Source organism: Anas platyrhynchos, chromosome 3 (genome assembly GCF_047663525.1).
Source record: "Anas platyrhynchos isolate ZD024472 breed Pekin duck chromosome 3, IASCAAS_PekinDuck_T2T, whole genome shotgun sequence".
NCBI classification, from domain to species: Eukaryota; Metazoa; Chordata; class Aves; order Anseriformes; family Anatidae; genus Anas; species Anas platyrhynchos.
The window spans coordinates 4664029-4691976 of NC_092589.1; the positions used below are offsets into that span (position 1 = coordinate 4664029).

Consider the following 27948-nt stretch of genomic DNA (forward strand, 5'->3'; position numbering starts at 1 on the left):
TTATGGAATTACAGGGTCACATTTTAATTCCTGAATTTTACAGTTCAGCATTAATATCACCACATGTATACAAATGGTGTAAAACAAGTACAGTGGTATTTTTAATACAAAATAAACTTCTGTTTTATGGAAAAACTATACTTCATATCTACACAGACAGCCCATCTTTTTCCAAACAATAGCTAAAATTAAAATTAACTACAAAATCTCCAAAACAGAGAAACTGCTTCAGTTTAAACTATTCCAGGAGAAATGGACCCATAACACATTACAAGAGTGATCTATGTGGTGGATTGCAGCTGTTTTCGTATTTTTTTAAAAAACATTTCTGACATCAATTGTTGGGAAATTTCCTCTTTAATTTTTTCATGATCTTAGATCACATATGGGCAAACTAACATTAAAATATTTACAGTTCACTTCCTGCTCTTGAAAATAAAACCTGGACTGTTTGCCTCTATCAACTTACCTATTTTTCTTGCAGTTTGTTTACCTACGTGGAATGTGCTTTTATTTTTAAAAAAGCAGCTTTCATCTTGCACCCAGATTTAGGTGCTGCTTGTTGATTCTGCCTCAACAACTGGTGTCCTGCTAGTAATAATTTCATCTTGGTCCAAAATGAGTTTGATGTTAAACACCACTAAATTCATCACTATTAAAAACCTGTTAGTGTTCCTTATTACCACCTCAGTTATGCGATTTAAACTTGCAAACAGGAAAATCCCTTGCTGCTTTGAGAAGAAACAGCTCATTTTAACAAAGCGGAAAGTGATTCAAATTCGGCACAACAAGAAGCTGACAGCTATTCGAGTGTGCCGTGTAAAGCACCAGTGTGACACAAGCAGTTCCTGGAGATACTTTGGAAGCAGTCATTCCGTGGCATAGATATTACTGGATATCTAATTGAAAAAACAAGCAAAACCATCCATTTTGAATCCAGCTTCCGTTTTCTCCTCTTTAAAAATACAAATTAAAACTTACTTACTTTTTTTAAACTGTTTTAAACAACTCAACATGCACTATAACTGCAGTGTCCCTCCCTCCTACCATGAGAAATTCAATTTGTAATAAATGGTCCCAAAATCTGGATTGTTCTTATGCAAATACAGTTAGTTTTCCCTTTTTTTTTTTTATTATTTTTTATTTTTTTTAAAAGAGGCATTGCTAAAAGAACACAACTGACAGCACCATTACAAAATTAAGATTACTGGGTTCAAAATTTAAGCTTGAATTCTTTTTCTTAGTTCTGCTTAACACTGGGGAAACCCTGCAATATTTAAAAAGAAGTTTACCTTACCTTTCCCTCCCCATGCCCTCCCAACACCTGAGACTTTCCTTGCTGAGAAGCCATCATCCAGGTTCTGTGAATACTAACCCACTTTTTTTTTAGTTTTTATTTTTATTTTTTATTGACAGCCTGAATGGCAGCCTCCTTATTTACTAGAAAGATATTAAGTTCCTCAGAAGCCTTGCGTTTACAGAACTAACCCTTTCTAGCTCATATACCGAGTTTCTTTTGCTACTCCTTGTGTTATCTTACATACTCATGGGAGAAAGCTTTCTGAATCAGATTCTTTTTAGCTCTTAAAACAGTTGCAGCATTTGAAACCCCGTAATAAAAGTTTTTATTCCAAAGTTTTGGTTTCTTTTATGAACCCAGACGAGGTCTTTTCCTTGGAGATGTCTCTTCCTCTTCATCATCATCTTCATCATCAGGATAGTCCACTAGACCAACTAGACTTCCCTGCCAATTTAAAAAAAGAAAATCTTGTATTGAAAAAAATACCCAGGAAGGCATAATTTTTAGTATATAACCCCCAATGAGCTTGTCCAGGACACACAAGCCTGCAGGTCAAGTCTGTCTTAGAATAGCACTCAAATCTGCAGTTACTTGTTTTCAGAACTTTTCATAACCAACAAATAATTGCCATCTCTACTACAAGTGTTATTTTTAAGTCAGTGACTACATATTTTAATCCCGAGGGTTAAAAAAGATGTATGGAGCTTCCTTGTTCCTCTGCATCCTGGCCTCAAAATTATTTCAAATCAATTTAAGCTCCCAGCTGGACTGCCACAAAATCTAAAACATACACGTGCATTTTCCTGGTCGGTCTTTCTTACCAAGTCCCTGACAAGGTGCTCCACTAACACAGTTTAGGAAAAAAGCCCAAGCGTATCTCACACAAGCAACTGGACAGTTAAAAGTAAGTTGAGGAAGGAGAGCAGTTGAGTTATGCAGAAGATGAAAGATCAAACGGTGCCCATCACGTTACCAGCAGGTTTCCTTTCCTAATAGTTCTTTAAGCCTTCCCCCACATGAGTAAGGGTTTAACTACACAGGGCTTCGGCTGAACACACGTCAATGAGGCCCTACCCAGAGGCTAACGCTAACCGTACTGCATTGCAGCCCGTAAGATTTCATTATTACTGCTCTGCTCCCCGAAGCTGGGACAGCTGCTTTGTATAAGTTCTCCCACCTTCGTGGCTGTCACGGCTGTGGTCAGGGTTGCGTTCTTTGAAGAGGAGCCATTGGAGCTTGCTGGTGATGTCTGAGCTGCCACAGATTTGCTGTTTGTACTGTTTGCACCGTTGGCTGCGCTGGCTGAGTGGGAAAAAGTGAACTTGAAACCCCCAGCTGAAGTCCTTTTGGGAAGATTCTCTTTGTCTTCACTCTCTTTAGCTGAGGGACAAACATTTTCATGCTTCAGTATCAGCTGTATGCCACAAAGCACAATCCACAGAGCATCACGTGGGGCAAAAGCAGCCTCTTTTAAATTTCAACTTAAACGAAAGCTCGCTCACTGCCCTCATTCAAAGCACAACAGCATTCCAAATGAGAATGGCACAGCTGCTTTGGACATGGGGACACCACCATGCAGTACACACAATTTTGTAGAGATTTGGCTTTGGATACCATTTCAAATTGCCCTAGACGTGTACCTAATTAACTCATTTTAATCCTAGCCTGGCTTACAAAGACAGGTTGGGAATTTGCTACTAGAACACTCTTACTCCTGCTTATAGTGCAGAACACGAGCAACTGGTTTGTTTACGACACTTCACTGATCTGGCATACAACACACCCAGAGATGACAAGCTGAAGTTACATAAATACCTTTTTTAGTTTCCATAAACTTTTCATAGCTATCTGGAAAATCATCCTCAGGTTTTGACTTTTCAACTGGTGGTACGACAGCTTCACCTTCTTCCTCTTCATCTTCATTGAACCACATTTCTTCATCCTCCTCTAAGGCTCTTGCATCTCTGCGAAATCTATTGCTACGCAATATAGATGGAACACTGTAAGAGACACACGACAAGTGATGCAAGTTTTGTGTGCTGCTTCAGAATCAGACAGGATCAGAAATGGCTTTGGTGCTTTAAAGTAAATTCAACGGTTTGGGAAGGCAGCTTAGCTGCCCCTTGTTCTGTCAACGTGAGCTTCACCAAAACCCCAGCTGACAAGAAGGGGGACTGAATTCTAACTCTGAATGAAGAAGATTCTGCTCTTCATAAGCTGAAAGTTTTCCAACTAACATTTAATGTATTCACAAACTGAACTGTGCTAGCTAGAGTAAGCCAATGATGAAAGCCAGATGCAGGTTTATTCTAGTTGACATTTTCATTGTTAATAAAAAAAAAAAATACAAAAAACCCACGGCCTTCTGCTTTTTTTGCCCTCTAGGAAAGATTATAAAAGCAGTAAGGTGATACTACATAACGTTGGAGAAGGCTCAGAATACATAAAATGCTTAGTACCTGTTTAGTTTCTGGTTTTGCCGGTCTTTTTCTTGCTCATATTTTGTCTTCAATCCCTTGAATGTCTGAACGTATTCAATAGATTCAAGTGCATTATAAAAGTTTTCAACTATATGTGCAATAAGTGACTTAATATCTTCCTGTGTAAGAAGAAAATAGTATTTAAGCCTCATATATTAACCTGCAGAAGTTCAGAAAGCTTTAGAGTTGATCAAAGAGTAACTAACTATCCAGAACTAAGACATTATTGTAAAGAACAAAAGTGAAATCTGATTTTTCATAAATAAAGCTGAAGTCTAGAACTATATGGCTAGAATTTCTCATAAACAACCAATATTTTCACTACTGTACCAATCCTACGTGTTTCGTTAAACCATGATGTTTGTTATCTTTACGGTCTAGGCCTTAAGAAAAAATTAGTTGAACCATGCCCAGCTCTCCCCACAAGTTTTAGTTCTCTTTCTAGCGATCAGTAGCTGCACCAGCACACATGGAAACAAGGCACTTTTTGGTCCCCTAAAAGTCTCACCATATCAGGCAAATCCGATAAGCATTAGTTCATATCACAAGGGTATAAGTCATCTGAAAACACAATGCATTTTCCGTTTTGCTGGAAATGATAGCAGCTACAATACCCTAGGACTAAAAAGTGCACTTCATATTCAGAGACCACAAAGATTCCCTGAGAAGACTCCCACACACCAATGTATTTGCCCCAAGTAGCTTAGGAGTTGTTGCAAGTCCCCATTTTCTACCCCAGCAATACCAGAAACTGAGTGCCCCTGTTTGTCCTGTCCACATATACACCATTCCCAACAACGCTGACAGTGAAGAGCTACTGATTCCGAGCTGACACTAAGAAAGCACATGTAAGATTTTCAAGGACAATGATCACTAATTTATAGTCAAATTGTGTATTACCAGATCTGAGACTAGATTTACTCACATATAACACGCTTCACTTAATTCTTCACTTCGAAGTCTGGTCTGAGACAACCCAGTCAGCCACTTCAGAGAATTTCACCCCCAGGATACTGTCTTACACAGACATACACACACAGAGGGCCTCTATGTGCTCTTGGAGGGGATGATCAAGTAAACCAAACAAGCAGCAGCTTACTGGCTCTCTTCTACTTGAATATCTATCTCTGGGATTGTTAGTTTGTGATTTTAATTATTAGCACACTATTTCACATGAAAGGCTTTGTTTTGTTTTTCTACCTGTGATGACACACACACACACACGTAAAAGCAGAAGCAGCTGCTAACGTACCACTCTGATGAATTCAAACAGTTCGATCACAGCAGAATTGAGCAGATTGTACCTAGTTCCATTATCCAACAGAGCATTTATAACTGGTTCGAACAGATTTCCCTTGGTGATATAACGGTTATAAAATTCATCTTTTAGGCCTATTATCCTCCTCATAAAGCGAAGAGCACCTACACGAAGAAAGAAAAGAAAAAAAATCAAATAAGTTAATAATTACATATCAGGACTCCAGTCTACTGCTCTTGGAAAGAGCTGAAAAAACACACACAGAACTGATGCTACAAAGAGAATGAAGTGCCCACAGAACAAAGAGCACTGCAAAGTGCTTTTTCCAAAGTTCTAAATAAACATTTGCAGATAGTTAACTTTTTTTTTCCCTGAATTCTTTGACGTTTCTGTGCACGTGAATTTGATCAGAGCCCATTAAGTTTTGGAAGTATAGCAGCAATAACTTTTAGCAGACATGAAGTTAAATTATGAGTACATTCCCGTGCTTCTGTATCTGCTTTCCAGAACCAGCCACTCTTGCTTAAATACCATGGATCACAAAGTCCATTCACATTCTACAAGAAGCACTACATTTATGAAGTTTTTTGAGATGATCACAAATGATCCCCCCCCACCACATCAAGAGATGCAACCACCTTCCACCAGAAGCTGCATTGGTCCACATTAACAGACACCTGCCAACTTTTTTTCTTTTTTTTTTTTTTTTTCCCCCCAAACTTACTAAGCAGCTAGTCTGCAATAGGAAATTAACACTAATTATGAAGTTAGGTATGCACTTGTATTTGTTACACGTTCCATGCACTACATAAAACACCTTAAGGAGGTAACGACAATTCCATACTCACACAAGGCCAGAAATGTATGTTTTGAATTCATCAAGACCAGTACTCTTCTTAGCAAATCTTTGTTCATAATGTAATTCTTGATGTGATACGTATGGTGTTCCACACAGAAAGTAAGCAGCTCCAAAATTAAGGCAAGTAGTTGTGCCGTTTGATAATTATCTACAAGAAAAAGTCAGGCATTAAGACACACTAAAGAAGGGGGAGAAAAAAGCGCTGTCAGAACAAATCACCACCACCTTCAGTTGCTGTTATGGTTCCTGATGTTTCAGCATCACACTGAAGTGCTTTAGCAAGCAGGACACTACATCAGAACAAAACAAATACTAATTCAGCTTTGTTTTTTTTTCCAGCCATAAAAATCACCCTGTAATGGCAGCAGGGCTTCTTCCACCAGCCAGTTCCTAGTTACAGGTGCCCAAAGTAACAATGCACAGTAGCACTGTTAGTCTTTTCATAATGCTCTTAAAGAACCCTGAACAGAAAAATCCAAACATAAAAGTTCAGCTATAGCTATACTTAGCACATACTCTACTAAGAGTGATTTTTCAGAAGTAAGGTAGACTGGGACAAACAACAACAAGAAAACAACCACAAACCAAACACAACAATCACAAAATTTACTTAGAAGGAGATGAAAATGTTCTTTTAGCTTCCTGCTATCTCAAATGAAACCGAAAGCCACCTATTGCAATAAAAACTTAAAAAAAAAAATAAAAAAATATGGACATGCCTTGTTTTCTATGATGCTATCTTTTTATTTAAAAGAAAAAAGATTCCAAAATTCAAGTTCAATTAAAACTTACCAGGACAAATTGTATTACTCTTAGTGGACCCAACTACTGCATCTGATAAACAGAAAATAAAAGCACTGTAAATATTTAACAGATAGGGACAGATAAATGATTGTACCAAACTTTTCAAACTTTTAATCAACTCAAAACTTTCTATAAGGGAAACTTTCATAAGGGAAACATAAATACAGCAAAAATTATAGCCAGCTGACATTTCATTCAACTTATGTTACAAACTTTAAATGCAACTATGTAAGAATACATAACCTAGTACTTCAGAATTATTCCTACATAGCTAAAAGAAAATGCCTATCCTAATTTCTTCAATGAATACTACCCAGTACTACAAATATTCTTCAAGTTTTATTTTAATACACCTTTTTCTACTTAACGTTGTGAGAACATGGGTAAGATCAAATCAAATGCTTCAATACACATTTGCAAAACCGTTCCTTTCATCCCTTGAAAGAGTACTTAAAAAAAAAAAACAGCCTGACTCAGAGACTGTCGTGATATTACATTTGTTTGTAAAGCATTAAACTAGTGAGTGTTAATTATGTGCCACTTCCTTTACAATTGCCAAGCTAAAGAGAAGAAAAAAGGTAAAGGAGTTCCACATTGTATTTATTTGAAGAGACTTATTTCTGCATTTCTATGCCAAGTGAAAACTAGTCTTTGGGATGGATCACCTGAGCTGCTGATGACTACTGAGTAACATCACAGCATTTTTGCAAACTTCTTTTCTAAAAAACAGCTGGGAACTACAGACACTCTTTGTTTTGCAACAACTATTTTCTTAAACCTTACTGGGAAAAGTGTTTTACGATTAATGATGTAACTATATATCATTATTACATTTTATATATATACACATATATATTGTTATATGATGAAAATATATCTGATATATATCATCATATATATGATGATAATATATCTGATAATGATATATATATATTCATCATCAAATAATGTTTTAGAAAGCACAGCACAGAGGCGTTCTCATTCAAAACCGCAATACAGGGCAAGGCTGCTCACAGAACCCCTACAACAGAAGGAACAATGGATTTCAGGACACATATTCCCAGCTTGCATCACAGCTGTTACCAGTGCTGCAGGTTCAAAATATTACAAGATTTTTAAACCAATAAACAAAAAAACATTACCTTTTTCACATTTATCTTCTGATGTATTAGCCAGAAGTGGTGCGGTAAGAACATGCATACAATGGTTGTAGAAGAAATTGAGAAATTCACTTTTTTCTGTTTTCTAAAACAAACATAACTTTATTAAATACTGGCATCTGTATACAGCCTCTTAAATAAGAAAGGGTGGTAATATAGAAGACATCCTACAGATAATTCTGACTCCCTCTGGGCTGCCTGCACCTTTTTGATTAGACTGCAACATTATCCTCACTCAAAATATATTTCTTCATTTTGGGAAGAGATCTGAGACACCAAACCAACTTAACTAGCACCAAAAACCCACCATGGACGCAAAACATCCTGAAAAGACAGAAGCGACTCAAAGTGCTACACGTTCTTAAAGGCAGTAATTTTACCATAGTCACCTTCACCACTTTACACCAAAACACCTGTCATCTTGTCCTTTTCCCTACATTGCATGTAATACACACCTATCAATACACAAGCAGGATTCCAATGTGCTTTCTTGTGATTTGGCTCAACACTGACCCCCCAGCCTCTCTTCTCCCAGTATTTATCACTCAGCTACCAGGAGTTATGACTGAACTAGTATTATTTCACCAAAGAACGGGACTGCTTGTGTTAATAAATACTTGCACAATGCCACATACACATACCTTTTATTATCAAAAGTTAATGGAATTTTAATTTCAGCTTGTTAAATTTCAGTATCAGACCACACATGACAGTGTCAAAATACCTTTTTTTTTTTTTAAATCCTCTGACCAAAACAACAGTAAGAAAATCACGCTTTCTATTTTGCTGAGACAGTAAAGTGTCTTTACCCCTTTGTATTTTCTTACATTAGCTGTGGCCAACATATTCTCTGGATCTATCAAAGTACGCAACAGCCCCATTAACTGCACGGCTCCCCCAAGCTCCGGATCAGTATCACAGATCATCTGCTCAATGACCACGTTGATGAGGAGGATATCCTGGAAAAAAAAAATTATACATGGAGTTTCAATAGTGGAATGACTTCCCTAGATTCTATATTAGGGTGTTTTGTTTACTATTTAAAGCAAAAATAAAAAACACTGAAATGGGAAAACTGGAAGAGCTGCATTTAAACACTGGAGTTCTGTCAGGCACCACCCACCACACTTAAACGTCCCTGCTAGGCAGAGCTACGATTTTATTACTGTACACACGGGACAGCAACATGCTCAGAAATTTTTATATCAAGTCTAATTCTCCTTATGTTTCTACCATCTACATTTTTGGATTAACTACATACAAAACGCTGAAGAGTTTTTTTTTGTCATTGTTTTGTCTTAAAACTAATATATTCAAGCGCATTCAACAAACTCTAACACACTTTTACTTACGTCGTCACTCTGTTGGGCCTCTTGCATTACAAATTCTCGGACCATAGATGGACTAAATTCTACCAGATAAGAAAATATATCTGTAGCAGCAGATCTAACTTGCAAGTCATCCATCCCCTAGTAAAAATGAGATCAATTTATTGCAGAACCATTTCAAACAGAGTTGCAAAGAGTCAGGGAGTTACAAGTTTTGAGAACATCTTATTACAAAAAAATCTACAAGAGATGCAGTAAACAGTGACAGGAGAAAGACAAAACAGTAAAATGCTTTAAAGGATAAAAATAATGGGGAAAAAGACTGCAAGGATTTCTGTCAACTTGATGAACCAACTACACCAATTAATTTGTCTGAGTGTGAGAAATTTTTGTACAGCAAGAATTATTAATTTTCTTTAAGGTATGTAACTTTTTCCTTCTGGTTAAGTGCACAGTTTCTAAGCCTAGAAAACTGATGTAACAGGTAACACTGAGACTTGTCTAGGCCTGGAAAAGAACCATGAGACTAGAGTTTGTCTAATCAATTAACATTTATATTACTTTTATATTTACATAACAGTCAGTGTCCCTTGGTAACCTCACACATTGTTACTCTAGAATATTAAAAAACCACAACAACAGAATATACAGTTTCTGAACAGCAGCAGCAATAATTTGCAATGGTCAAGCAGCAATAGCTGCTTCAACAAAAGGAGAGAAAAAGCCAGGTTTTCATGTTGCTGATGGGTGATAGATTAAACTGCTTTATACCACTGAAAATGAGATCAGGATCGGACAGGAACAAGTAACAGCCCAAGGTTATCTAAAAATACTATTTTAGCACTGCTCCAATAACAACAACAAAAAACAAATTCCAACATGAAGAATCCTTCCAAATTTTACCCCTGTTATCAAGAGGGCTTCAAAGTAAATGCAAAGTAAAAACAGTAAGAGTGATAAAGTTGAGCAACTTCAGAAAATCGGAGATCTTACGGATTCAGGACGTTACTATAAGCTAAAGCTTTCAGAGGAACAACGTTGTCCCATTAAAGTCACAGAAAGGTGTTTAGCACATCTGAAAATGTGGCTAAATGACTTTGTTTGCTTTTCTGTTTTTGCCTCTTACTAAAATGTCATTTTCACTTACCATTACAATTTCAAGAGCTGGAAGGATTCCCAACTTTGCCAAAGTTTTAAAAAACGCGTCTCTGTTCTGAGGCTGTAATGTCTGAGAAAACGCGCAGAACTCCTTGAAGAAGTTAACCTAGAACAAAGGGAAAAAAACAACACAGGCATTTGATTCAGAACACTCCAGAACACAAGTCAGAAATACCTATGATTTGTATCAGTCTGCGCACCAGTGAGTATATGCCTTCCCGTAAAACAGACTCATCTAGCCTTCTCCCCTCCAACGTGCAACAGCAGTTAGGCAACGTTAAGGGTAGAAGTAAAAGGAAAACAAAGGCAGTTAAAAACAGATGAAAAAAATCCGTTAAGAGGCTGTGATGGACCTCAGAGAAACACAGTCATTTTGTAGCTATTTTATCCCACCTAACATAGGAAAAATTTATACTTCTGTCTGGCGTGCCTTTTGTTTGAAAGAACAAAGATGTTTTCTGCCAGCACACACTCTAGATTTTTATAAGGCAACTTAAGCTGATAACCATATTCAGAGATAAATAACGTTTGTAAAATATACACCAAGGGACTGTTGTTAACTCTCAGTCACAGGACTAAAAGGCCTTGTTGAGTGAGCAAGATACAGTGGGAAAACAAGCACCAATTGGATACAGAACATTAAAGAGTACTTAGAAGAAAGTATGTTTTCAAGCCTAGGACTCGAGCTTAGCACTAGCACTTTCTTAATAGTAAAATAAATTACTTAGAACAAATAAATGAGAGTTTTACCTCACAAGAAATATTGTCCTAGGGAGCACAAAGACTACGCTGCATTAGAAATGACTCTAGCGTTAGGGAAATACCTCAGTGACTGTAGAACCAACAGAACACCTTCAACATTTCTACTTCATGTCTGAAGTCTGAAGCACTCAGCCACCTACTGAGTGCACCAACTCACCAATTCACATCGTTTGTCATCATCTGTAGCTTCATCTGTTAGTTGTGCAAAAACTTCAGACAGAAATTTTTCATCTTCCTATGTAACAAAAGGAAAGTGACTTAGACAGCACATCTTACACATTAAAACTCGTTTTGACAGGCTCTGACACTGTATCAACTCAGACTGAAGTTAACTGCTTACTTCGTAGAACCAAAAATGTGCACCAGTAGATTGGGTAGAAAAGCTTTTTTTTGTTTTTTTTTTTTTTGTTTTTTTTTTTAATAAACACAGTCACCTACATTTTATCACTGAAAAGGAAGTTGCAGCACCCGTTTGAGAGCTGTTTCCAACAGTCTCAGCATCTGTTCCGTATGGCAGGGGCAGCATTACTGGGTCCGGGCCCAGAGAACCTCTGGCACTCGTCCTCCGCCTGACGGCTCGCATGCCTACGGCTCTGCCCTACGACCCGCAGGCTCACTGCGTGGTTTTCACTCACACCCAGGCATCACAACACCATAACCCCATCCATCTGATCCGGGCTCCCTCACCATGGCTTAACACCCGAGAGGAGCACAAAACCCAGGGTGAAGAGCATTGCCTCCCAGCAGCTCAGGCACGTCCTGCTCCCTGCACACCCGTGGAGGAGCGCTGGCATTCCTTCAAATCAAAGTGCCCATCACCTGTTGAACATGGGGCAAATCTCAGAGCCAACAGCAGCATCGTGCTACTACACCACAGAGCTGGGCAGCTCTGCAGAGACTCACTGAAGAAGCACGAAGGGTCGCAGCAGTGGTGATAAGCATCCATGCTACGCTGCATGCTTCAGACAGCAGTTACTTCTATACTTTGCTTCTGCTGTTACTAAATTCAGTGCATTTTATTAAGCTGAAGTACAGAATTATTATTTACTATCACCTGAATGTTGGCCAAAAGGTCACTTTTTTTCCCTGAGTATTTTAAGATGTGAGGAAAAAAAGTGCTTTACAAGCACAGGGTACCTGAACCAGCATCTGACAACGCAGCTTACACAGACCTAATGGTTTACTTTTAGCCTTACTGATTTTAACAGCTAAGTTAAGTCTGTTAAAAAAAACAATCCTAAAAAAAACAAGAGGCCAGAAACTCCCCCCCACAGACTACTTGGCAACAGACAGATCTCTGGCTTGTCTAGAGCTGCAGCCCGGCGCAGCCCTGATGTCCTAAGGCCCAGGGTGGATCTAGGTTTGTTTTCTGGGCTTGCTGCGTTTTCCACACGCCTGCCCTTCCTCCTCAGCAGTGCTGGGTGTGCTGCTCCATGTCACATCCAAAGGGCTTCGCTGCAGTACCGAACAGCCTGGTACTCCTACAAACTGCACTTCCTAGGGAGCTTTACCAAAGTATTTAGGGTAATAAGACCTCTAATTCGTCCACCAAGCCCAAAGGGGCTTTAAGATTCTCGTGCCGCAACAAAAGCTGATTTACACCAGCAGACTGGGAAAGCGGTCCCGAACCTGATGCCCACACTCCAATGTAATTTTCCCCATGCACAGTAGCCAGCAACTTCTCTTCCATGTGTGCTTTCTTTGTCACAAATCCGAGGCAGGTCAACTGATTTAGCTGTCAGTACTACTTGTAAATCAGCACGCTTGTCTCAGTCACAGTCTCAGATCAGACGCACCCGCGTGCCACACGCTCGTCTCAACTATGGCAAGGCCGGCAGCGACCCAACAGCGAAGAACTGACAGAACTTCAGAGCCTGCTCCAGTGAGTGCTACAGGTGAGTCTCACAGAGCCTCTGCTTTCTGCTAAGGTGCAAGTAGGCACGTAGTACAGTAAAACTTTGGTGGAAAATAAAGAACCTTAAAGAAAATATCTCAATGGAAGTCGTTCGTTTTGCTAGCAGGATTTACTTTCTAGTTTCTTGCTGCTACTCAACCGAAGTAAAAAGAAGCCCCAGAGTTTACCCATGTAGTTTTCTGTCTTTTTTTCCCCTTCAGTCCTCTGCTGCAGTCTTATAACAATATTGTTTCTCCACTGCCTATATCTTTCCACAGTATTAATACTCTCTTCTTCACAAGAAAACAGGCATGTTTGTGAAGTTCTGTTTCACGCACACATGCCAGTTCCCCGAGTACACGGACCAGAAACAGAATGAAAACATTTTGGTAGCCATTAGTTTGCACAACAAAATACGAAGTGACAACACCCTTAACGTCAGCTAATGCAGCACAGGGCTCACACCAGGGCTCTTCCCACAGCCTAGCTTCTTCATGACAGTCGGCTACTTTTAAACCTGCTTCTGACTAGGAACCCTTCAGTGAGCTTTTCGATGCTCTGACACAGTAACATTCTGGTTACCTATCATTACTTTGGGTTATCGGTATGAAGAGAAAATGAATTCAAATTAATTCATTAACTACTTTATACTACAACATGAACATTTGAAATTAGTACAGTAAGATAACTGCTTACAATCCATTAAAAAAATCTGTAAATAAACTCACCTGAAATATATCTTTAAAAATCAAAAATAAAATGCAAGTTTCAGAAATAAAGGGAAGCACAATGCAAGTCACAGTGTGCATGATTACTTTAGACAGTGTTACAGAGCCATAATCAATTTAAAAACTACACCTAGATGCATCTATACATAATCCATCTATACCATATTAAAAACCACTTACCTGTAACATACTGACAATCTCAACTTTGTTGAAGAAAATAAAGGAAGTAAGGGTAGAAAGAAAATTCTCTTCAAAAACAGATGGTGTCGGCAAGATGATGTCCTGAATATACTGTACCCTGTAAGTCTGGTGGATTTTTTGCCTGAGTTCAGAGTCTGTTATAGGAATAACCTCCTTAAATTTTGCTGTTTTGGTCAAGAACTCCCTGTGCCGTTTTGGCTGAGCCAAAGAAGGATCATACTCAAGGCATCCAACAACATCCATAATACACTCATCAGAAAACATCACCTCAAACAGAGTTGCTTTATTGAGGAACAAAATTCCTCTAATAATTTCATACAAATGATGCAAGCCTTCTGTGTTCTCTAAATTCTCGCAGACTTGGAAAAGCTGCAATAGTTTTTTAATGTAGCCTTCATTCTCCAAGGCCAGCGCTAGCTTTTCTCTACGGATGGGTGAGGAGAGAACAGAGGTAACTAGGTCAGCAATCTCTTCAAGTTTGTTGAGTTCACAAGAAGGAAGGTCGATCAAAGGACTAGTTTCAGGCATTTCTTCTATGTGTTCCTCTTCGGACTCGATAAGGTCCTGTGTGACTTCCACTGAAGGATCCTTACCCTGAACCTAAGAACAGAGCATGCACAGTTACTGTCTCATCCCAATACATATGCAAGAGTAAATCAAGTCGATAACACATACAGAAATCCTTCCATACCTTCAGTTGCCTGGAAAATACCTAACCATGAAGAGAAGGAGTAAGTTTGCTGCTTGTGAATCCTACAGAAGTCACTACCATTACCTTAATAGGTATTTCTCAAAAAGTGAAAAAAAAAAAAAACACAAACCACCAAAACCTAATGACATCTGTGAAATAAAGTAGTCTGAAGCACCTTGAAGATAAACACAAAACATACTAGGAAAAGAAAAGATGGGCATAACAAAACCTTCTTCCAGGGTCTCAAACAGAAGGGTATGAAGACTTCAAGTCACGATGAGAGCCCACAGGTGTGCTACTGCTACACGAGCCATAACAAAAGGCCCAAGAACAAAAGGCATGAAAGGGTCATGCCCCAACTGAACAGGGGAAAAGGGATGCAATCATCTCATCTCCTGCTCTGCAGCACTTTCCTTCTGCTCTGTATGCCCCTCTCATCTCCTCAGCCTTCTCATGCACCCTATACTTTTTATGCCCTTCACTGATCCAACCCTAAGATTCATAAATTCCCGCTGGACCTCCCTCACCAAGGCTCACCTGCTCAGACAGCAGTCTTGAAGCACCAGGAGTTTTGAAATTCAGTGCAAGAGACTAAGGCGAATGGTTTGCGCTGTCTGACCACAGAGACCTCCCTCTCAGACAGGTGATCAGCTCAACCCCACGTGGGACCAGTGTAAAACCTGGACTATTTATTAGACACATGTACTTGCAATTACTAGCATTGGGTCCTTTCAACAATAGTATCTGAGAACTGGCTGAGAAGACTTATAGCCTAATGAACGCTAAGTTTATGAATACATCTAAATTGCCTAGTTTGTTCAAAGCAAACTGCTAGAAAACCTGAGTTCCAAGTACCTCTAGTTACAGATTTACACTTTTTTTTTTTTTTTTTAACACAGTTGTGATATGTCCTGACATGAAAGCCGGGGTTTCTTCTTTTAAGTACACATTGGTACAATTCTACTGACTCATTAATTCCAGAGCTGAAAGTGTAAGATCTGTACTCTGTTTCATAATAATGAAGATTGAAATATCCATAAGACATGGATAATAAGACTCAGGTCACGATGAAAAAATGACCGAGATTTTGAGCTCTGACAGCAATGCCACTCTCACAGAGCAGGATCTGGCTCCTTGTGTGCTACAACAGATTGTTAGTTCCACACTCCAACTAGTTAGCTCCTTGCAGATTGGGAGAAGGACAATTAAAATCTGGCACTCAAAAAAAAAAAAAAAGAGAAAAAAGAAAAAGAAAAGCACAGAAAATAGTGATGAACATATGCTTATTTTCCAAATAGATTTTAAAATAACAAACCAAATATGTGAAGCCACAGAAAACACTAAATCATTTGGAAGAAACCGAGTATTAAAATATAACCGTACCTGGCAGATTTTCTCCCAAATTTCATCACAGCCAGCTTTTTCTTGAAAACTCAGTGCTAAATCATAATTTTCTGCTTCTGACCAAACAATCAAGGTGTCCTGTACAAGACAAAAAAAAATAAATTTGTTTGAGACAGTTTAGATCTACACATCTGTAGACCACATCTGTATTCCATTCAGTCATGCCTAAAGAATAAATGATAATTACACTTGTCAAAAGAAGACTATAAGCTACTGAAATATTAAGTTATCTGTTCTGCTGTAAGGGCCATTTCTTTTTTGCTTTACAAACATTCTCTTACATATTATCCATCTATGTATTTTTTCCATACCAGAAACATTTATAATGGCATTTTTCTGCAACCTAATTCCAAGCTGAGGCTCTTGGTTGTGCATGTGAATGCACACATCACAGGAAATTAAGAAAACTTGCAATATAAAAAGTTAAGTTTTCTCATATTTAAGAAGCTGAAAACCAAAGTAAAAGATTAGTGTTTCTTCCTCAGAAAGGGTTTAATACAGCTGTAACAACGTGAGAAGCAAAGCCTCACATATTACAAACACGTGTCTTTTTCCTGAATTCAGACATACACCACGGATTATATAAAACTTGTAAGATACTACTAAAGCAACAAACATCCTGCCAACAGGTATTTTCACTTGAGCAAATTTTCTTTCCCTCCATTCTTTTTGCCTCTATTAATTCAACTTGTACACTCGCACAATACATCTAGGAATTTGTTGGAATTTCTGAACCGACTTTTTTTTTTTTAAATCAAGTATTATTAGGTCACTTGCTGCTCCAAGTTATGCATTTCCTTTCAGCAGATATCTAACAAAATATGATATGACTTATTTCACTATGACACTACTACTATAGAATCTCTTATTCTGAAATACATGTTAACTACCTCATTCAGGTTTGAATACGTCCTAGACGAGGGGATGCAAACACACACTGAATAATGGCATTTGCACAGAAAAACTGTGTGAATGCAACTTAACTGTCTGGCAGTGAACTGCAGTATATCTATTTGTTCTTTCATTTTAACCCTTTCCTTTAAAAGGAACAGAGTCTGCCCTTAGAGGAAAGCCCTGAGCTCACTGCCCTGTGACGTTAATGCTGCTTAACGATTTGTTTCTTTCTGCAAGTGTCCTACACCACACTTACACTTTTGTGCTCCTGCCACAAACATTAATAGGTTAATATTAATAGTCTGCCTGCTCTTGGGCTCTGATTCTCGTGTGCAAGTGGCACAGCTTCATACAGCTGACATTGTTTTGCTTACAGCTGTCCAGCCTCATCTCTGGCTCACAGACAGCTGAACCTGTGGTTACGGCGTGCGATGCTGGAGCGAGCAGTTGAGTTGGCCTTGAAGGAAAAAACAACTGAAAACTGCAGGGACTGAAAAGCCTGATGGGCTCCCTGGCCTCGTTCAGAATGAACTGGCGCAGAAAGCAGATATGAGAAGAGCAGGCCCTCAAGTGCTCACTCGGTATCGCCAAAGGCACTTCTTATTTTGTAAAGCCTGAAAATCAAAACACACAAGTTTTCGCTACTGTATTTTATATAATGTTATTAAGTATTTTGATGTAGGGTTTTTGAAGAAAGCTTTGTATCGTTTCCATTCAAGTCCAGGTACGTTGAGAAATGCCAGTTTGTTACCACTGGAAGACACTCTACAACATAACAGGAACTCAAGTCAACAGCTTAAAACAGCGTGCCCAAATGATTTAAAGATGCTATAAATTAGCAGCATCAACTTGCCTTTCACAAAGCACCCTCTCCAAAAAATGCTCATCTACAGGTTAATCCAAAAATCAGAATTCTTAAGTACAATTTTATGGCAGTTACTCATTTCAGTTTTTTTATTTTTATATCTGAAAACGTTCCATAAAATTATGGATGCTCAGAAAATGGATATGCCTCCAGGTAAGCTAAAAACCAGAGGCATCTCGACAAAGAAAGAAAGACATATACATGAAGAAGTCCTGTTTATAGCCCAGAATCATTCTGCTAACAGGCCTGCTGCAGGAACTCAGATGACTGCGTGCATCCATAGACTGCACTTCAAATTTTTAGTGACAATTCTCGGGTTACTGAGTAGTACTTGTTACAATCTGTACTGCCCACACGAGCAGAAGTTATGTAAGTTTCTCCAAAAATATTTCAGAAGGACTTCTGAAATATAAACTGTCTGAAGTGTCTCCAGTGAACAGGCACAGAGGAACTGCACGGAACATCCAGGATCCTTCCTGCTCCCTTTCAAGCACTTCCGCTCGCTCTTACCAAGCAAGATGCTGCCTATTTAATCATCTTTATTAAAAGGTAGTTTCATTAGAAAATAATTATCTGACACCAATATATTTAGTCAGCCATGCGCTTCCTGCATGTCCCAAGACGACTCAAGATCAGACAGATATCCTCCAGACCTAGCTCCTTCCCAAGACTGCCATTTCGGCCTGCTTAGATCAGCGACAGAAGCGTGCCTTCATTCCCTCACACAACACAAGACAAAACAAAACAAAGATTAATTCAGAACAATTTGAGCTTTAAGAGGGCAGTTCTAACCCCTCCTTCATTGTCAGTACTGGTTTGTACAATGCCTGCTGCTCCCTCTTCTGGTTTGAGCACCAGCCCCTCATCCCCCTCCTATGCCAGCACAGGTGTGCTGTGCAGGGAACCAGAGCGAGGACAAGAGACAAACAGAAATTAAGCCAGCAAGAAGCTGTGTTCCAGTGGGATCAGTTCCTACATCTAACCTGCTGCACGGCTACGTGAAGACTCATGCTGGCACAATGGAGTGAAGCAGCCCCCCAGGTAACTGCTCTGGCTGGTGATAGCAGCACCCCTGGAAGTCTGTAAAATCCCAGCCTCGAGTAACTCCACTGATTTTGCCTGAAGCAAATTGCTCTGTTGTCGCTTGAATGATGGCAACTGTGTTTCAAGAGCACAGGTACACATTCTTCATCTCAGATCTGAAAACAGATAGAGCGTACCTGAAGGAGAGTTAACATCAGAAGGCAGTGTTCCTGATGAGAGTTTCTGTAGCTTTTTACCAGTCTTAAACCCATGCAGCTGGAAATTACCACCCTTGTAACAAAGCTGGAGGAACAAAGCACACCAGTGGATCCATCTGACTTCCACTGAGGCACCCGTACATGCTCCTCTGCCCACATGCTGGGGAACAGCAACATCAAGGAGAGGGCGGAACAAGAGGCGGGTGCGGTAACACCCTGAAAGCGCTCCTGCTGCAGCCTCCAGAAGGTACCTTGGCAGCCACGGCGTGCTCAGCGGAGCCATGCAGTTCTCAAAGCCCGTGCTCAAAATCCAGGGAGCTGCTAAAGCTCTTACACTCCTTGTGTCTCTTTGCATACGCAGCATCAGGAATTCTTTCAGGCTGAGCAGCAGGGCACCCACGTCCAAGTCCTCTTCCTATTGCATGCCTAACACTGACAACACTGAATTCCGCACAAAAGCCAGAGAGCCCACGAACACGATTCAAGAAGGCAGTATGTGCAGTTAATCAATCACTGTAGTACTACTTAGTGCAAATACTGGGAATCATAAACTGATGCACAGCAACTCAATATTGGATATATGTCCTGGTTCCAGTTAGGACAGAGTTAATTTTCTTCCTAGTAGCTGGTAGGGTGCTATGTTTTGGCTTAGGATGAGAAGAGTGCTGATAACATGCTGATGTGTTAATTGTTGCAGAGCAGTGCTTACACCAAGCCAAGGACATTTCAGCTCCTCACTCTGTCCTGCCAGCGGGCAGGCTGGGGGTGCAGCAAGAGCTGGGAGGGGACAGACCCAGGACAGCTGACCCAAACTGGCCAAAGGGGTAGTCCACACATCTGGGGTCGTGATGAGCAATAGATGGGGGTGGCTGGCCACGGGGAGGGGGGCCGGACTGCTCAGGGTTAGGCTGGGCATCGGTCAGCGAGTGGTGAGCAATTGCATTGTGCATCACTTGTTTGTACACATTATAAGTAGTAGCACTATTATCATCAGTATTGTTATTATTATTACTGTTATTATTATTTTTCTGTCTTAATAAACTGTCTTTATCTCAACTCACAGGCTTCACTTTCCCATTTCTCTCCCCCATCCCAGAGAGGGAGGGGGAAGGGTGAACGAACGGCTGTGTGGTGTTTAGCTGCCAGCCAGGTTAAACCACAGCAGTCCTTTTGGTGAGTCCTTGGTGTAAGCACTGCTCTGCAACAATTAACACATCAGCATGTTATCAGCACTCTTCTCATCCCAAGCCAAAACATAGCACCCTACCAGCTACTAGGAAGAAAATTAACTCTGTCCTAACTGAAACCAGGACAGTATTTTTCCACAGAATGATGGTATGCAAATCCAAACTTCAGTGGCAGCTATTCCGTGAGTCAATTCAAGTTATTTTTGAAGAGACAAAATGTGTAGGCAGGGCGTGTTTCCTTTTTGTCAAGCTGCACCATGTTGTGGCTTTCCCCAAACCCAGCACCTTAATAAAAATCTGCACCTACGCTCCGAGAAGTCACTCAGCTACAAAAGCACCTGTCCTGAGCACAGCCTCCAAGCCTGCAGGCTACCTACCGCACAGCAGACTTCAACACTTGACTAGGGACACCGAGACCACCTCTGTTCTTCTCTGGTTAACCAGAATATTTTGTCTAATTCTTTACACCATTTTAAATACCATCTTCTCTGAGGCACCCAGGTGCGAGTACTACAATCTGAGCCAAGGCTGAAGCTTCACAAACCGCAGCACAGGACTGCTACACAAAGTTTTGATCTTTGCTACTCTGCAGCACATCACATTCAAAGACAAAGCACTGTCAACTAAAAGCTGTATGAGCTAAGAAACCAGACAGAGCTAGAACCTGTCTCTGGAAACCATCCATCATTATTCCTCTTAAAAACAATGCAAAACATCTCCAGAAGAGCGAGAAGTGAAGCAAAGATTCAGCCACAAGGACACAAAGTGTTAGGATTGGTAATAAAAGACAACCCAAACAAACTTCAGCCTAAGATAAGGCTTTTGGAACTACAACCTAGAAAGTCTTTCCCACAACAACAACAAAACAACTTAATCAAGCCACATGAAACTGCTCAGTTAAATCAAGAAGGTTTTCAAGTAAGCAGTTGTATGAAGTTTCCAAGTATAAGCTGCAAAAGGAAGCAATTCTAACTTTGCATCAGCACAGTCCATGCTTGTATTTTGTTCCACAGTAGCTTCCTCTACTAAACAGGAAGCAGTTCAAGGCTTTCGCCCTTCAGAACCCTGCACAGCTCCCACAAAGGCCGCCCTCTCCTTCCTCAGCGGCCCACCCAAGAGAAGCCTACAACCATCACCTGACCAAATACACCAGTAGCTACTGAGTAAGAAATGGAAACCACAGAACACAGCCTTCTGAAAAGCTAGGCCCACGACTGACTCACTCCAGCCAACCTGTGCTCAAGAGCTACACGCGTCTCTTTCCCCCAGTTCTCATGACATAGCTTGTCACCTTTCTTTCAAAAAAAAAAAAAATCCAAAACAAAACCCTTAATGATTTCTCTCTTCATCATTTAGGAAGAAAAAAAAACCAAACAGTTGTCTAGTGCTGAAACACTTCTGGATACCATAATGATGAAGAGCAGTATGAAACACTGAACAAAAGAAATAGAGAATCTACTGCAGAACAAAGGAAGAGGCAGGGAAAAAAAAACACGTAATAAACCATGAGAACAATGAAGGCAGACACCAGAAATGAATGCAGAAGGGAAAAGCAATAAAAGCAAGAGATTTAGTAAACTAAGTTTTGTAGTGCATTAAGCAAAGATGACCTATTAATGTAGCTCCCAACTGTTTTACTTCTTTGTTCTGCAGAAGCCTTACCCCCAGGAAAGGCAACTATGCAATTAAGCCCCACCATGGCTAGTCACTTTGCTTAGGAGAACAGAAGGTTCCGGGGCTTAAAACAAAAACTAAACAACAATAAGGGAAGTCCCACAAAAACAAATTCCTTCGTATTACTTACAGAGGAAAAAAAACAAAAAACAAAATAAAAAACAACACTCAGGAAGTAAATACAACAGAATAACAGAGCTGGCTGAAATTTTGCCTTCCTGACGCATCGATTATTTCATATGAGCAGCTTTTGTCTCCCACTCAAGGCCATATATGTTTCTAACTAATTTTCATATATATATGTATATATGATTAAGACGAACATGTAGGTTTCTGGAATACAAATTAGTACAGCACCACAGGCTTCTAAGCAAGTTTTTCACCTCGATGAAAAAACAACATTAACAGCTGCATGTCTTGCCACTTAGCCCTTTTTCCAGAAAGCGGTGTAGTCTTAAGCTGGAGAAACTTATGGATCTACAGTGGAGAAACCTACAGTCACTTGGAACATAGGACAACTCCTCAGCATCAGTAATCAGAAAAAGAAGTAAGGCCTAGTAATGATACTTGCCTGCTGCTTTTGATACGCTGTATTTGGATTTATCTTCGATTCTAGCAGTAGCGAACCTGAAAGAGTTATGAAGATATTTACTGAGTTTAACCAGACAAACATTTCCATGGCTCTTAGAGCAGCCGCCCGCGCGCCAGCCAACATGTGCTCAGCCTAATCCGTATCTTCCAGAAAGTCCTGGAGAACGATCTTCTCTAAACGTAACTCCTGACAAACAAGCCAGGTAAAACAAAACCCAACAAAAACACCCACGTAAAGGCGCTTTCCTCTGCTACTTGAGACCAAAATTCTCTGCAGCACAGTTTTTTCCTCATGAAGCCCAGCGTGACAATTAGCTGCTTTAAAGGCCACTGAACGAATCCGTAGCAATTTGCAGCAGGTAGCATCGAGATGTGTTTGCCCACACGAGCCACGTGGGCCATTTGCTTTTATTTCCTTCAACTGTCCTTCAGAAGCGAATCGCCCAGATAGCACGAAGCCAGAGCCTCGACTTTGTGTATGCGAGCAGTGTATGTATCCTGGCAACAGCTCCCGAGCCGTTTGTACCAGTCGGAGGTGGTTTATTTAGCACATTTTAGCACCTGTCGGCTGGCCGAGCGGCAGGCGGGCACCGCGCAAAGAGCAGAGCCCTGAGGTGACTCCAGAGAGCAGCGGGACATAATGGCACAGCATCCGATGCGCCTCGGAACGCGATCGGCAAATTTCTAAGAAAAAAACACCACAAAACCACGGGCAGCAAGCCACCCCCCCGCCGCGACGTTCCTGCGGTGTTAAGGCGAGGAGAGGGGCGCAGACACCCCGCGGCCCGGCCCGGCCCGGCCCTGCCCGGCTGCACCCCCGGCCGGGGCTCCCTCACCGTCCGCCTCGGCGCGCACCAGCAGCGACATCCCCTTGAGGCGCTCCACGTAGGTGGACGAGACGTGCCCGGTGCCCCTGTCGTCCCATTGCCGGTCCTCGTTGAGGGTGTACACCTTCACCCGCCGCCGGGTGTCCGACATGGTGCGGGCCCGGGCCCGGCCCGCGGGGAGGGGGGGGGCGGGCGGGCGACGGGGGAGGGCGGAGGGGAGCGGGGCTCGGGCTCCGCGGGCTCCGCGGGCGCTCAGGGGCTCCGCGGGGCCTCCCCCTTGCCGCTGCCCATGGCCGCCCGCCGGCGAGAGGGCGACGCCGCGCCCCGGCTCGGGCCCCGCTGGCGCCGCTCCGGCAGCTACCGCCGCGCCGCCGCCATCTTGTCGGGCGCCTCCCGCCGCCTTTCTCTTCCTCCCCGCCCGGCCACGGGCTCCCCTCGCAGGGGCTACGGCGGCCGGCAGGAGCCGCGGGGCCGCCGCGGGACGGCGGCAAGGGGCGGGCGGCGGGGCGGGGCCGGCGCCGTGAGGGGAGCGGGGCTCTGAGGGCGTCTCCTCCTCGCAGCCCGCCTCAGGAGCCGGAGCGGCGCTGAGCCCCCCCTCACACGCAGCCTGTACCCAGCTGGGGCCCCCGGGGGGCACGGTCCCGTTCCCGTGTACCACAGCTGAGGCAACCCCCTCACCCCTGTGACAGCTGTGAAGCTCCGTTCTCATGTTACAGCCAGCTCCCCCTTTCCTCTGTCCCAAATAATAATAATAATGGAGTTTAAAGCTTACTTCTGCTGCGCTGCCAGGGGAGCTGCAGCACTGACACAGGGAAGAAGGAGCACGCAGACAGCCGGCAGTGTGAAGGGGCCGCGGGGAGAAGCTCAGAAGCGTCCCACAACATCGGCCGTGCTCTGAAGGGAAGGGAGAGGGCAGAGCCAGTGCTCCCCAGGCCAGGGTGTGTCTCGTTCCCAGACAAAGCGAGGCTCTTTTTGCTCTTGCCTAATTGCAAAAGCAGTCACACCAGTATAGCTCTTACTGAAAAGACTGGCATGTCTCTGGTTTAAGTTCAACCTTGTTCCAAATAAAGAGAAAAAGCAGTTTACTGAAGAATAAGCCACCATACGTAGCCATTTACTACTGTTCCATATATCAAAAAAACCTTCACTGGGCAGACAAGACAATATTGAGAATATTTACATCTACGCAATGATTAAGTCTTGGGTTTGTAACAGGCCTCTAAGATTTACCACCTTTCAGCACCCAGTATTTGACAGCCACCAATCCTTTCTCAGGGCAGCCTTCAGTCAGCAGAACAGCCAAGAAGTGCAGCATTACTCTACCTGCGAGGGAGTGCACCTGAGCACTGGCTCGCCTGCTTATTTACTCTGTGAGAAGAGCCCTTACCAGTGTCCTGGGGAACTAGGGTTCAACCCCAGTCAAACCTGTATTTGTGTCTTTAACAGGGGCCACTGAAGACACAATCATTATCTTTTGCAAAAGATAACAAGATACACCTCTGAGAACAATCACACACGCTTATCTCGAACATACTTTCCGTGTGCATCATATAATTATGGATAACTAAGTCAGTAACTGTACAAAAAAAAGGCCATGTTGCCTTTGTAGTTTCACCAGCCATGGTTTGAGGATCACAACAAGCAGATAGGGTCCCAGCTACATTCTTAGTGGTCTTTTCTGTATTACATGGTTTGATCCTCTCAAGGTATTACACAAGGACTATTTCTGCACCAGTGAAAGTCCAGTAAGAAGAAGAGAAGCACGTGAAAACAAAAAACACAGCAGCACTGCATACTGCCGCTTCAGGACATCTGCCGCTCTTAAACACCAGCCTTCTTCTGCACGATCTCTATGCATACTCTAATTCTTCAAACAAGTGTGTCAACGTGTGACCTCTCCTTCTAGTTTAAATATGACACTTATCCAGATACACACAATAGCAATAAACCACACTAGAAGATTCTGGAGCAAATTCTCATTAGTGAACAACTACAAAAGGAATAGGAAAAATGCAAGCCAGAATCAGCACACACAAAAATACTTCTCTGCTTAAACTGCAAAATAAGTCTGTGACCACTCCAGGCATGAAAACAACCTCTGTGGAAAACATCCTGAACAGATGCAGACATTATATTCCCTTGGTCACAGGGCTCCTTTTTGCAGAGAACAGGACTCTGCTGCCTGGGCATGGTTTGGCTGGGGTGTACAAACTGCAACAGGACCTTATCTATTCCACTAAAAATCAAGTCAATTGTGGGAAGCTCTGCTTTTAGAAATTACGCAAGCATTGGCCCAGCTGCTTTTATGAATCTGATTTAAAACCAGAGTAAATACAAGACCAGGAAAGTAATACATGGAAGTTCTACATGATGGGGCTCAGAAACAGCAATACAGCACTTTTTAATTGAGTTGTTGTACCTGTCAGTAGCTCACATACTCGTTATCACAGAGTAATATGCTGTAGCTGTTGGAAGTTCTCCATTCCTTATCAAAACAATAAATTTTGATAGGATGGGCTGCATACAGAGCAAGTCATCAGTTTTGACAACATGGAGTGGCTTTAATTTCATTTATTCATTCCTACATCACCTAAAAGTTCTTGAAGTTAGACTGCATCGTTCCCTCTGGCACATAAACCCAGAAGTATGATTAGGTCAGTGCTTACATTTTTACTGTACATGTAGTATTTCTTGAAAGCATTTAAAAACACCTCAGCTCCTAAAGCTCTGTGTCTATGTGAAAGTTTCAACTTTGCCAAACACAGGTCTAGCCCTCAAGTGTTACAAAGATACAGCACCAGCTTTGGTGTGATAACAAGTTTCCACAGTTTAAACAGGACAGACAACAAGAAATTTTGTTTACATGCAACAATAACAAAAAAGTGATTTTAAAGAGACACTATTACCTTAGTTTCTGTAAACATCACCTGCAGTTCTCTACAATGTTCAAACACTGCTCTAACTGCAAGCTCTTCGGAGCAGACCAGTTTTGCTTGTCTGATGGTAGTGCAACGATTTTCCAGATTTCAATATCTTAACACAACAATGCTAAGACATCTCACTTCTCTGAAAGTTTTCACCAGTTGCACAATACAGCTCTGAGGAAAAACAGCCTAGACTCTGCAGACAAACCAATTTAAACAGCATACTTTCACTGAAGTTGCATTGTAAGTCGTTCTCTCCGTGCTGAAGCGTAAGGAAAAAAAAAAAGTATTCACAGGGATTTAAGCTTTTTTTTTTTTTCCTCTTAGCAGTAACACATTTTTGCTTGCTAAAATATTATTGATTTGGACACTAGCTGGCAATGTAAAAATAGACTAGGTAATGTTGTTCTTACATTCAGGTGGAACAACGGATATAGAACCAGTTTTCCAGAATTCTCACACAGAGGTTGCACTGATCACTTGCTAGATGCAAGTATTTCCTCACTTTTTTTCCTAAGTATTTTTGATTCTGAGATTTAGTGCCAGAAAAATAAACATCCACAACTTGAACTCTATCTTCTCATATTAGAAGTGCTTAGAAATATATATAAAACTTCCTTTATGATACTATAAAGTTATAATGGTGAACTAGAGAAACTCATTAACATTTATTAATGAAGTTTCACTTATATTCTGTTACCAAGATAGGCTTCTGAAGCCTACCATTTGTTTGGAAGAATGTAGTTTATTACTAACAGGTAATAATGGGTAACAATTATTTTGAACCTTCAGGATGACAACATCAGCCTTTGAATAAAACATTAAGATTCTGATTTACCATCATAATCAATGCAAAAAGCTCAAGTTAAAAACAAACAAATAAAAACAAAGCAAGAAGACTGCACCAGCCTAGTGCCTGCCTTAAAAAGAGACTATAGTGGTAGCTTTCATTTAGCACAGAAAGAGATATCTCAAATACAACAAGACTTCCTCTCAAACTTCAGTCAGGAAGCTTATACTCTAACTGGATAACCTTCGTTAAATTGCACCAAGAAATGAAGCTGTAAAATACCAGGCTGCTGCCTGGAATCCTTGTTATGCAATGCTGCTTCACCGAAGTTCGCAGCAGGCAGTGTAATACTGCAGCTGCCCAACTTCATTTTCCATAGCAATTCTCAGTGGCTCCATTTAAAGTGATTGGTCATTACAGAAGCTAATCAGCTACGGCAACAGAGACAGAAATCACTATTTCAAACATGAAGAAATTGCTACAGCAACAGGGCTGAGTTTGCTCTCAAGCACTAGGAACCCACCTGTTCTCCAATTAATGCCAGTAAGCTGAGGAAAGAGTCAAGCATCTCTCACACCATGGCCCAACCTGCTGTTACTGACAGCTCTCAGATGAACCCTGGGTGCCTGACCCCAGCCTGCTGTCCTTCCAGAAAGGTTCTCACTTGCTCGCACTTACTCAATTCCTGGTTCCAGCTGAGCTTCCCTCCTCAGAGGTGAGCAGCTGGTTTGTGCTCCTCCCATACAGTTCCCAAACTTATATTCTTCCACCCCTTCCCATAGGGCCTAAAACTTGTTACAAGCGCAGACAGTCAGGTTGACTGTACAGGTTCCACCACAGGAACACACAAGTATTGTCCCCCGCTATGCAAAAATCCTCCAGCACCCCTAACAGCTTAGTTAGCAAGATCACCACCTATCACACAGCC

At 41.4% G+C, this 27948-nt stretch overlaps 1 protein-coding gene across 6 annotated transcripts; it reads right to left on the reverse strand.

Moving 5' to 3' along the window:
• Positions 1–27917, reverse strand: PPP4R3B (protein phosphatase 4 regulatory subunit 3B). 6 transcript variants are annotated; one of them, XM_072035075.1, is made up of 16 exons: positions 24079–24205; positions 22460–22515; positions 16007–16105; positions 13912–14532; positions 11267–11344; positions 10337–10453; positions 9214–9330; positions 8671–8820; positions 7844–7946; positions 6690–6731; positions 5887–6045; positions 5033–5202; positions 3760–3899; positions 3116–3300; positions 2478–2680; positions 1–1744 (listed from the first exon to the last, which is right to left on the reverse strand). In XM_072035075.1, exons 1-16 carry the CDS (start codon positions 24188–24190, stop codon positions 1649–1651), a joined length of 2448 nt encoding a protein of 815 aa, XP_071891176.1. In that variant the 5' UTR covers positions 24191–24205; the 3' UTR covers positions 1–1648. The 6 variants fall into 6 exon arrangements, with proteins under 6 accessions (XP_071891176.1, XP_038031805.1, XP_027309048.1 ...); XM_038175877.2 differs by lacking the exon at positions 24079–24205 and adding an exon at positions 23316–23751 and having other exon boundaries at positions 2478–2602; XM_027453247.3 differs by lacking the exon at positions 24079–24205 and adding an exon at positions 23316–23750 and having other exon boundaries at positions 3116–3279.
• Positions 27918–27948: the final 31 nt, after the last annotated feature.

What these genes read in the sequence shown, in the direction of transcription:
- PPP4R3B (XM_027453246.3), bottom strand. Translation starts at nt 23,457, where the DNA reads ATGTCGGACACCCGGCGGCGGGTGAAGGTGTACACCCTCAACGAGGAC. An exon ending in CAGCTCTTGAAATTGTAATG is followed by an intron (nt 9,331 to 10,336) that starts GTAAGTGAAAAT and finishes CATTTTTACTAG; the next exon opens with GGGATGGATGACTTGCAAGT. An exon ending in AGAAGATAAATGTGAAAAAG is followed by an intron (nt 6,732 to 7,843) that starts GTAATGTTTTTT and finishes TCTGTTTATCAG; the next exon opens with ATGCAGTAGTTGGGTCCACT.